The sequence below is a fragment of the Sturnira hondurensis genome, unplaced genomic scaffold (genome assembly GCF_014824575.4).
Source record: "Sturnira hondurensis isolate 20B ecotype Veracruz unplaced genomic scaffold, ASM1482457v3 Scaffold0002638, whole genome shotgun sequence".
NCBI classification, from domain to species: domain Eukaryota; kingdom Metazoa; phylum Chordata; class Mammalia; order Chiroptera; family Phyllostomidae; genus Sturnira; species Sturnira hondurensis.
Window position 1 is genome coordinate 12,310,637 of NW_028075269.1, and position 12,622 is coordinate 12,323,258.

Sequence of the window (12,622 nt, forward strand, 5' to 3'; positions counted from 1 at the left end):
TACACAAAAGACAGAGGAAATGGGAGGTTTAGCCATGTGCTAAGACAGGACTCTGCCTTCCTGCTCATTGATGAATGAGCTCTTCCCTTCCCTGCCCTCACTGGAGCCTGACAGGTTTGGAAGGAGTTCTCTTAGAGTAAAATCAAAATGCCAGAATAAATACTGGAGAACCTTGCAGGAAATCTGGTTAATAGAACAAGTATTTTTGAAATTTGCCATCAATACAGACTCTGATGCTTTTTTTGTGTGTAGCTTCCTGCTGCTGACTCTGGTTCATCCTTCTCAGTTTATCTCAGCAACAGTTTTCTGGAACAGATTTTCCTTCGGCCCATGATGCTTTCTAGCTAGGATGCTTGTTGTTTTTGTAATCTGCCTGTAATAGAAAAGTAAATAAAACCTTCGTTTCTTACAGGCCAGCTAGCTAGGAGTTAATGGCTTCCAGCTATGTCGAACACTTTGAAAGGGGTTGTTTTTAGGTACAAGTTCTTAACTCAAGGTTTTATGCGTTTAATTATGTATGTGTAAAGTGCCAGTCTGCATGCCTCTTGGGTGCAGCCTAGCTTGCAAGTGTTACTCCAAGAGCATATAGAAAGTACCATGGGATGCGACTTAACTGTTCAGATGTACATCCTTTATCCCAAGATTCACGTGGTGAGGGTAACATCCCAGAGGGCATGGCAATAGAAGCAGCCTGTTAACTGAGGAAACATCTTAATTAAGAAGAAATAAATGCGAAGAACCCGAAGCAGGCAGTAAGGGATCATTAGAGGAAATACGTTGCAGAAGACAGTGCACTGGACTGTCCAGGGGAAGGTTGGTTTCCAAACCTGACGTCCTCACTGCCCTTCTCTCTGGCCTTCCCCCTCCTATACAGTGTGGCGGTCAGACACAGCTCTAATGACAACGGTCAGATGTTCAATAGTTAGTTCGGACCATTCCCAAATAAGCCACTGATGTTTTTCAAATTATAATACTATACTTAAGTAATGACATAGCTTTTCACTCTAATGCAGCTGTAACAAAAATAAATCAATATGCTTGTAACCTTGGCCCTTAAAGTTTCGACAACTTAAGGGCCAGTTGACAAAAGGCAGAAAACTCCTTTAGGTTTCATCTGTGTAGAGAGGACACAGGTCCCTTGGGTGAGATTTTCTTGGAGACCAGTACCAGTGCCCTAGGAAGTTACTTTCAAGGCAGAAGGGGAGGTTTTTTTTTTGTTGGTTTTTTTTTTTAACCAGAGTAGCTGTACTTTTGGCTCTGTTACATTTTGGGGTGAAGGAAAGGGAAGTTCTGTGACTTTAAAAAGGTTTGTCAATTTCTATTAGATGCTATATAAAAGGAACCTTTTACATCACCTGTTTTATCATTATGTGGTACATCTAGACTTCTCTCTACATATATAGAATTTTCTCCTTTTATATAGTACCACATGCAATGTTGTCAATGGTATGAGTCCCTCACTCTCACCTTTGGGGAGCTGTTGGACGGAGACAAGAAGCCCTGAGAAGCCTCCTCAGAAGTGATGTCAGTGGTTCCCAGGCAGCAGGTGCTAACAGGGAGGGCCTCATGCTCTTGGAGAACTGTGAAGTTTTTAAGCGTTTTGATGGTAAGGCAGTGAAATGGGGCCAGAAAGGGGATTTTAAAAGCTGCTTTATGGAACCTGCCATGTGACTGATCACCAGGGAGTCTGTTCCGTGGGCTCCGAATTAGAACGCCTTGGCCCAGAAGTTTGTTCTTATTATTCGGAACTAGGTTAGAGAATACCTGTTTGTGAATTAGTAGAGAACTGGAGTAAGAAGAAGGCATAAAGGTTTTATAGAGTGGCTTATTCTGCCTTTCATTCTTTTTTGTAGCTTGATCTGTATAAAATAAAGTGTGTCATATTGAAAAATCTAGGTAAAGCAATGAGAAACAGAAAATTTGATTTTTTTTAAAAAAACCACAGTTTGTTCACCTACTGCAGTCTGGCCCACACCTTCCTTGACTGTGATGTCAGCTTCCTAACTTCCAACCTCATGTGTATGTGAGGTCTAGTAAAATAGGTTGCCAGTCAGTTTTTATTATGACCTTTATTTTTAGTCACTTATAACTGTTGGGTTTCTTAGGCATTCAGAAAAGTTCATCCCTTAGCTCAAGCTTTCTTGGTTTAGTCTTTAAGAGAAAATCCTAGATCTTATAAGACCTAATTTATTTCAAGGCTAGAAATCCATTGATCACCATAAAGCATAACAGTCTTGAAATACATTAAAAACTAAAAGGAATTCCAACAGTAAACACAATCATAGTTCTCAGTCTGGTTCTCAAATAGAATTTGCAGAATATGAATAATATTTAACACTCCCCTCCCTTCTTCCTCGGGAGATCACCTACAGAGCGCATATGAACTCCCGAGGGCTGTGTCACTTAGTCACTCCATGTGTGAGCAGATACATGTCACATAGGCCTTATTTTGCATGGACATTCTTATGGCGCTGTAACATAAGTGGCTTGACCTTCCCTCTCATTTAGTCTTTCTCTCCATTTCCTTTCTGAGGTTTTTCCAGTCTGACCTCTTGCTGGCAGACGATTATAGTGAGCAGAGCACAAACTGGAAACAGGAAGATGGGGGTCCTCTGCGTCTCCTCCAAGTTTGCAGCTGTGCCTTTTTCCTCATCTGGAAAAGAAAGGGGTTTGCAGAGAAGACAGCTGATTTCTCTTTGACCTCCAAAAGTGTCTGTTGGCCTTCTTTTCTTGTCTGCTGCCCTGCCTCTTCCCTGTTCCCTACCTCTGCTAACCAGGATGCACAGTTGTTTAAAAATACTCCTAAAGTAAATGTGATTATGAGGAAACGTCAATAAATGGAGTTGCTGGCAAGACAGAGTTTAGAAGTTCTTATTTTGGTAGTTTCTCACTTGGCCTTTCTTATGCCCTAGCCAATGTAGCCTACAGTCATAATTTATTTGGTTTGTACAATTGTCGTTGCAAAATAAAATAATAATGTATTTTCCCCCATCAGAAAGTAAAAGTTTAAACACTTGATATTATCTGGTACTGGTGAAGCTATAAAGGAAATGCTTACTTTCACACGTTGTTGTGGAAATGTAATTAATGGGTTGTTTTTGGAGAGCACTTGGCAGTATCAATGAGTTTTTTTTATTTTTAAATGTATTTATTTTAATTGTTGTTCAATTGTTTATTTCAATTGTTGTTTAACTGTTTTTTTTACTCCCATCCCAGCCACCCCCCAGTGCTCCCCACCTTCCTCCCATTTCCACCACCCTTAGTTGTTGTCCATGTGTCCTTTATACTAGTTCCTGTGAACCCTTCTTCCCCTCTCCCCTCTGGTCACTGTCTGCCTGTTTCTATTTCAGTGTGTTTGGTTATATTTTGCTTGCTTATTTGTTTTGTTGTTTAGCTTCCTGTTAAAGGTGAGATCATATGGTATTTGTCCTTTAACACCTGGCTTATTTCACTCAGCATAATGCTTTCCAGTTCATCCATGCTGTTGCAAAGGGAAGTAGCTCCTTCTTTCTTTCTGCTGCATAGAATTCCATTGTGTAAATATAACATAATTTTTGGATCCATTCATTTACTGATGGGCACCTAGGTTGCTGTCAACTCTTGGCTATTGTAAATTGTGGTGCTATGAACATTGGGGTGCATAGGTTCTTTTGGATTAATGTTTCTCAATTCGTTTTTTTAAGAGTACATATGAATTGATCCAGTGATTTCAAAGGTCTCTAAAGAAACAAATGCAAAATTAAGAGCATATCCAAGGATAGTCATTGATATAAAGTTTGTAATAGCAAAAAAAAAGGAAATGTCCTTTGTTTCCATTAAGAAGGGAATGTGTGTGTATGAGATATTTATGCATTTATTTATATATTTGTGTATATAAATAAGTATCCATGTTTATCCTCATCATACAGATATTAAAACTAGTTCAAAGAATAAAGTTGCTCTGTAGGTACTAAAATATTTTAAATAAAAGCAAGACACAGGTCCATGTGTGTACTGTGATCCATTTATATAAAAATAACACAATTATATAGATAGATATATAGGTATCGATACATAGAAAAATGGCTGGAGGGACAGATACATACCAAATTGTTAATAGTAATTTCCCTCTAAAGAGGGGGGGGAAATTTCATTTTTCATATGTACCCATCTATTAAAATGTTTAAAAGTAATTATATATTACTGTTATAAAAATAAACAAAAAGAAAAAAAGGAAGATGAAAAATTTCTTTCTAAAGAATGAAAGAGGCAAAAAAATTAGCAGGAAATTTATTGAAGATATTAGAGGGGAGCATTGTTTAGAGGATATCCCCAAAACCTCAGTATTCGATAGGAACCAGGGTTTGTATTTTGGCCATGGCTGCCTGGCACTTACAGTGCCAGCTCTCACCTTCCACTTCTTTGTGTGTCCAACTGACTCTTCTTGCTTGTCTGTGTGCTACAGGTAACTCGGGACCAGATGAAGGTTTTTATACAGCAGGAATTTAAGAAAGTTCAGAAAGTGATTGCTGATGAGGAACAGAAGGCCCTTCATCTAGTGGACATCCAGGAAGCAATGGCCACAGCCCATGTGACTGAGATACTGGCAGACATCCAGTCCCACATGGACAGGTTGATGACTCAGATGGCCCAAGCCAAGGAACAACATGATACCTCTAATGAAGCAGCTGAGCCAAAGGCAGAGGTAAAGGAGAATGCCCACAATTATTAGTAGCAGAACAAATAGGAGGTCTGCCGGCCATGTTTGTTAGCTCTGGAAATGCCCCCTTATAGTCCCTAAATGTGAATGAATTGAGAGCTTAGCCTGGTATGCATCCCATATGGAAGTACTGGCCTCTGGAGCCTGCAGCCAGCAGTAGGCATGGCAGAATCTTTGTCCACCATAACTTAAGGCATATAGTCACTGAGGGCAAATACTAATCATGGTTAGTTAGGAAAGCCAGAAATCAGAGCCAGAGAAAAGAGCTGTTGACAGATACCAAATCATAAAATGATCTTATAAGTAAAGTAGTATAGGGGTGAGGACTGGGCTGAATGAGAATAAGTCAGGAAGTGGGGCATGAAGCCGGTCAGAATGAATGATTTTGGGTCTGACTATGTGTGTGGTGAAAGAATTCTTCAAGCTGGTTTTTATATGGAGCCAGCTGCATAAATTGGGACATAACTGCTGGATTAAGAGAGGTGTATGGGCTAGGACATTGCAAAGATAAAAAAAGACAGTGTGAAAAAAAGACATAAGATAAATGTTAAATCACTGTACAAGGAATATAGTCATTATGTTCATTATTATTTTTTTAACCAGAATAAAGGGTCTCAGACATTTTACCAAACAACATGTGTGGGCATTTGGAATCTATTTCTAAAAATAATTTAAGGCAGCCAATTTTAAAAATATATAAAATTTATAACATATTCAGCCCATGGGGAGAGGCTGTTGTTCATCAGATTTTATACCACTGTGTTGCGAAGTCTAGTTGGGCTTATGCCAGATGAGTTTAGGGTAAACCCTTCTAGAAGAAAGCCTAGAAGAGTCTTGTGGACTTTTCAGGACTTACTCAATGAGTTCAGCTTTAGCTAGCAGTCTTGCCTTGGCCCAGGAGAGCCTAGCCACAGAGTAAGCAAGCCAACAAACGAGTCGGGATATAACCTAGGAGGCAGGTATTGTTCGAGCCGTCTGATAGGAATTGTGAGAGGTCGCTGGACAGTTGTCCACTTCACTCATCCAAGGTTCTTGATTAGTTTTCATGAATTCATGAAAAGAATAGAATAGCTCTCATTCTTTTCACTTCATTCTCCTCAGAATTAAGACAGTGCATGCTTATGTAAGTTTCTAGATAGGAAGGAGGTCACTTTATAGTTATTTCATTTAACCTTTTAATCAGCACCCATTTTACAGATTGGACATTGAGATGCAGAGAACTGCAGAGAAACTGACACAGCAGTGATATTTAGTTAGTAGAAAACAGAATTCCTCAAAAATAAAGATGTATTTTGAGAGGTAGCCACTTCTCTTTTATTTTCATTTTAATAAATGAAATTAGGACTTCTGGTCAAGATGGAGGCATTGGTAAATTATACTCACCTCCTCATACAACCGCAGCAAAAATTACAACTAAACCACAAAACAACTTTCACCCAGAATTGTCAAAAAATTGAGTGGTATGGAAGTCTGACAAGTAAGGAATTAAGTCCCATTTATTCAGATGGATAGGAGGAGTGGAGACATGGAGACACAGAGATGCAGAGACACAGAACAGGTGGTCACACACCCATGTGTGGTGGGTAAAAATCAGGATGGATATCTCGGGAGCAAGGGACCCCAGCCCAGAGTTCCAGTGCCAGGAAGATAAGTTCCCATAACTTCTGTCTATAAAAAGAAGTCAGGGTTGGTTGGAGGGAGAAACTGCAGGATTCACAGGCATCTCCTCCTAAGTGGTCCTTAGGACTTAGGACAGCAGCTCAGAGGGCACCATGAGCACACAGGAAGAAACTGAAGTGTCTGGCATCAGGGCAGGTGCAGGGGGACTGCTCACTCCCAGAAAACTCCAGAGACCAGGCAGTGTCCATTGTCCCTTTTCAGAGCCCTGCCTACACAGAGCCACAGAATGGTGACACCATAGCTGCAACTCCATCAACCTGGTTCACACGGGTTGCCCCACCCAGGTGATTACCTAAGGCTCTGTGCCATCCAACTTTCAGGTGTGCTTCTCTACAACAGGCCACACTACTAAGACAGGGAGTCAAAGCAGCTCTACCTAATACATAGCAACAAACACAGGGAGGCTGCCAAATTGAAGAGACAAAGAAACATGGTCCAAATGAAAGAACAGAACTCCAGGAAAAAAACTACACAAAATGGAGACAAGCAATCTATCATATGCAGAGTTCAAAACACTGGTTAACAGGATGCTGAAGGAACTCAGTGGGTACTTCAGTAGCATAAAAAAGACCCAGGCAGAAATAAAGTTTACACTAAGTGAAATAAAGAAAAATTTACAGGGATTCAACAATGGAGTGGATGAAGCCGAGAATCATATTAATGATTTGGAACACAAGGAAGAAAATGCCATCAGGACAGCAAGAAAAAGGAATTAAAAAAAAAAAGGATAGGGTAAGGAGCCTCTGGGACTTCAAATGTACCAACACTTGAATCCTAGGGGGTGCCAGAAGGAGAAGAGGAAGAGTAAGAAATTGAAAACTTATTTGAAAAAATAATGAAAGAAAACTTCCTTAATTTGGTGAAGGAAATAGACATACAAGTCCAGGATGCACAGAGAGTCCCAAAAAAGATGGACACATAGAGAACCACACCAAAACACATGATAATGAAGATGCCGAAGTTTAAAGATAAGAGAGGGAATCTTAAAAGCAGCAAGAGAAAAACATATAGTTATCTACAAAGGAGTTCTCATAAGACTTTCAGCTGATTTCTCTCTCAAAAGAAACTTTGCAGGCAAGAAGGTACTGGCAAGAAGTATTCTAAGTGATAGAAAGCAAGGACCTACAACCTAGGTTACTCTGTTCAGCAAAGCTATCCTTTAGAATGGAAGAGCAGATAAAGTGCTTCCCAAACAAGGTAAAGCTAAAGGAGTTTGTCATCACCAAGCCATTATTACACGAAATGTTAAAGGGACTTATGTAAGAAAAAGAAGATCAAAATTATGAACATTAGAATGGCAACAAATTTACAACTAACTACAACTGAATTTAAAAAACTAAGCAAACAAGCAGAACAGAAACAGAATCATAGATATGGAGATCATTTGAAGGGTTATCAGCTGGGAGGGGAAGGGGAGAATGGGGGAAAAGGTGCAGGGATTAAGAAGTGCTGATTGATAGGTGCAGAATAGGCAGGGGGATGTTAAGAACAGTGTAGGAAGTGAAGACAAAGACTTATATGCATGACCCATGGACGTGAAGTAAGAGGGGGATGCTGGTGGGAACGGGGGTACAGGGTGGAGGGTGGCAAAGGTGGGAAAATTGGGACAACTGTAATAGCGTAATCAATAAAATATATTTGAAAAATAAGTAAATGAATTTAGCCCCTCCTCATGATTGACTGCATTATACTTGTTAACTCTGATGGAATTACTCTTATGGATATGAAGGTCACAAGGCCTAAGGACCAGGCTGTGGAAAAACTGAGCTACTGAAAACAAGAAGTAGCGTCCAGCAGACTAGAGCTCTTACAAAGAACTGTTATCATCTAATAGCCTGTCGTTCTAGCTCACCTGGTTATTTATTGATCAGAGCAAGTAACTGTACCTTCCTATCACTCAACAGAGGTATTTTTTTTTCCTTTTGCAAGGTACTAATTCTTTTTAATTATCTGTATTTTGAATTTGGCCAAACAATTCCTCCCCTCAACATTTTATTATGAAAATTTTCACATGTACAGCAAAGTTGAAAGGTTTTTACAGTTGTACCCATGTACCTCCGCCTTGATTTTGTCAGTAGTATTTTACTGTACGTGATTTATTCTACACACAGGACCATCTTTCCACCCTTCCACTCATCAATGCATCTTATTTTTGATGCTTCTAAAAGCAGACTGCAGCTTCTGGTTCTGAACATGTGATTTATTCTTTTTACTCATTGATTATTTTGGATCGTGTTGTTTAGTTTCCAAATATTAGGAATTTTCCTACATAGTTTACTGTTTTTCATTTCTGATTTGGTTCCATTGTGACCAGAGAACATACTGTGAACTATTTAAGTCTTCTGACATTTATCAAGATTTGTCTTATGGCCCAGGATATGGTCTATCTTAGTGAATGCACATGTGTACCTACAGAGAAGGTGTATCCTGTACTTGGAATGTAGTGTTCTATTAAGTATCAGTTAGGTGTCCAGATAACTTATGACTTTTACTGATTTGTTTCTGTTCTTCTGTCAACTGTTGAGAGAGTTGTATTAAATTTCCAAGTATGATCATTGAATTATCTATCTCCCCCTTTAATTCTGTCAACTTTTCTTCAGATATTTTGAATCTTACTAAACAAATACATATTCTGATGAACTAACCCTTTAATCATCATGAAAGTTACTCTTTAATAGTACTCTTTGTCTAGATGTCTCCTTTTATCTATTATTGGTAGGGCCAATCCAGTCTTACACTGACTGATTTCATGGTATGTGTCTTTCCAACCAGTTACTTTCACTCTGTTGTTAAAGTCTTTGTGTTGTAGGCAGCATATAGCTGGGTCTTACTCTTCATCTTTCTGATAGTCTCTGCCTTTTAGTTGAAATGCTCAGTTAATTAAAATTTAGGTGTTATTTAGTTGTACCATTTAATTTAGATGTACCATTTGTTTAATTTAAGTGTACCATTTTGTTCCCTGTTTGTTTCTCTGTTTTTGTCACTCTTCTCCTTTCCTATCTTTTGGAGATCTGAAACATTTGAGTTCTACTTTAATATATCTATTGGCCTTTTAGCTCTATTATTGTGTATNGCAGCATATAGCTGGGTCTTGCTCTTCATCTTTCTGATAGTCTCTGCCTTTTAGTTGAAATGCTCAGTTAATTAACATTTAGGTGTTATTTAGGTGTACCATTTAATTTAGATGTACCATTTGTTTAATTTAAGTGTACCATTTTGTTCCCTGTTTGTTTCTCTGTTTTTGTCACTCTTCTCCTTTCCTATCTTTTGGAGATCTGAAACATTTGAGTTCTACTTTAATATATCTATTGGCCTTTTAGCTCTATTATTGTGTATTACCTTTAGTAGTTTCTATGAGGATTGTAATAAAGATCCTTAAATTTTGAGTCTTCTTAAAATTAAATTGTATCACTTCAAATAAAATGTAGATGAGACTATATGGGCCAATTTATCCTCTTTCCATGTTGTTTGATATAGTATCATATATAACAGAATCTACTTGTAAGCACTGCAGGACAATTACAGTTCTTGCTTAAATACTCATATACTTTTAAAGAGATTAAGAAGGAGAGGAGAGTCATAATTTTGTATGTGTATATGTACATAATTTTATACGTGTGTATATGTGTATGTGTATAGTTTAGTTTGTGATAATTGTTGCATACTGTAAATTCACTAAAAGTTATTAAACATACACTTAAAACAGGTATTTTTATAGTATTATAAATTATATTTCAGTAAATCTAAAATGTCTAGCTGTCCCATCTGCCCAAATCCTATTTGCTGTTGATTCATGAAGATTATTCTAAAAGTAGCCCATTGACACAGTGTGTTTGTTTGATGAAACCTTTAGCACAGATGAATCTGAGTAGCAAGGAGACCACAGAGCTTCTGGTTGAAGGGATCCGAAGGTTGCAAGGTTACCCAATGACATTTCTTTTAAAAAATGTGTCTTTAATAAATCTTTCTGGCCCATCTTGTGGAATATGGGGTAGGAGAAGAGTTCCAATACCAGTCCCACAGGTCTAAAAAGATGTGGTCTTTCTGCTCTTCAGATAACTGAAGTCATGGCTTTATTATAGAATATTTAAAACTTTTAGATGTGGCAGAAGGTAAACACATATTAAATGGATGGTCCTCACTAGGTATTATGTCTGTGTGTATGTGCTTTACCAGCTTTATTGAGATATTACAGACATATACATATGTTTAAGGTATATGATTTGATACATGTATATATTGAAAAATATTACCACAGTAAGACTAACATTTTCATCTCCTCAACATCGTTTTTTTCTTAACATTATATTTAAAATTCTCATTGTATTACCAGAAATTCTTCATAAACATAATGTTTGAATCCTGCTTCAGTGATACAAATTTAACACTTACCTCATTTTAAATAGTTTCGAACTTTTTACTGCCATTCATAACATTGTAGGGAACTTCAAAAGTCTATGAAAAGTTATAGACTTTTGGTTTTATTTTTCTAATATTTTGCATGTGTCTCACCTACATCTAAATTGACAGTAGTTTTTAAGTAACTCATCTTTATTGAACACTTTAAAAGAATTCAGCTTAATTTTCATGGAATCAATTTGTGGAAGCAACAATTCTCTCTTGTACTCATTACTCTTTATTTTAACACAATATGTCATCATTATAGGAACAAACTTATTTGATTTTTGGTGAACATACATTTTCATGGGCGGAAGTGGCAGTGAGGAATTGTACTAGAATGTATCCAACAGCTGAGAGCATTCAGGATATTGTATGGAGAAATTCGAAAACACTGTTTAAACTAACAAGTCATTTAAATACACGTTGATGTTTAGCAGATTTTCACTTCTAATAATCTCTGAAACCAGAATTCACTTATAAGGAGGATAGAAATGAATCCTAAATTCTATTTATATCTTCCCTTCTTTCCTTTTTTGACTCATCATCCACTGTGTGCCCTGTGCTGTGCTGGGTGCAGTGAAAGAAGAGATGAACAACACACAGTTTTTGTTCTCAGGCCGCAGCAAACCGAGGAAGGGGACACTGGAGGATGTCGTCTCTGTTGGTGTTCTGCTCTAAATACTAGCCCAGAAGTGTGAGCCATGCAGATGTGGAGGAGAGAGGGCATTACCCCATTCAGCCTGTCAGGGAGGAAAAATTTCCAAGTTGAGGCTTGATCTTGAAGGATGGATAGGAATTAGCTGGGCTTTCTGGCTAGGGATGTGCATTTTCAGGTAGTGTGAATAGCATGTACATTTCTTATACTAGCAAGTTCAGCAATTCTCTGAATGTCTGCTGACCTATTGAGAATTGCTTTATAATTATGTGTGTGTATCTGCCCACCCCTCCCTCCCTCCCTTCCTTCTTTCCTTCCTTCCTTCCATCCATCCATCCATCCATAGTGAAACTCTCACCCTGGTCCCCCCATGCTTTGTGATACTGATTATTGTTTCTAAAACGAACAACATATCTATGAGCAACAGAGATGAATGAATGTAAAGCAAAATCTCGTGTCCCATCTCCTCTGCCCTTCCCCACTTTACCTAGAAATGTTATTAATTAACAATTCAAGGAAAGTATTGTACAATAGTGACCATCATTCACTGAATACTTACCACGTACTGACCCTTGCTTAGTGTTTTACAAACATTTGTCACTTATTTTAGTGCCTATAGCCATTCTGTGAGGTAAGAATTAGGATCTCCGGGTGTAAATGAGGAAGGTAAACTTCGGAAGAGTTCAGGGACTACTGGAACCTGCACTGTTGGGACTGGTGACCAGAGGCTAAAGCTGTGCCCTTCTAACTTGGGACCCCGTCCCATAACAATTGCACCACGAAATGTAGGTATGAGGGCAACTTGCTCTAAATCAAGGGAGAAAGTTCAGGTACTTTTTTTTAATAACGTTCCCCTAGACAATTATCCAAAGATAATGGAAAAATTGTCTTGAGGTTTAATTGTATCACTGATAGTTATGTAACTCATTATTAAATTCAAATTATATGACTTTTTCTTACTAGATTACAGTTCCCATAAGACATGTGAGTCAATCAGAATGCCAGCAAAGCTGCCACAGTCCCTGTACCGCCTTCCACCAGTCACCCTACTTTTCTCTCCAAGTACGGATGATTAGTGCCCTTAACAATAGTGGAAACCTTGACCGTGTTCTAAAAATGCCCTTCTTAGCCATCCTCCAGTGTATATACTGCTTTGAATCACCCTTCTGTCTGCAGCTGACGTTTAT

General features: G+C 38.3%; 1 protein-coding gene across 2 annotated transcripts in view; it reads left to right on the forward strand.

Annotated features, from left to right (window-relative positions):
* TRIM44 (tripartite motif containing 44) overlaps window positions 1-12,622 on the forward strand; it is a 117,003-nt gene that overhangs the window by 45,903 nt on the left and 58,478 nt on the right. For both annotated transcript variants that reach the window (XM_037040515.1, XM_037040514.1), the window contains exon 3: window positions 4,445-4,684. In XM_037040515.1, coding sequence (XP_036896410.1) covers window positions 4,445-4,684 — 240 coding nt within the window. The remainder of the gene's footprint in view (window positions 1-4,444; window positions 4,685-12,622) is intronic.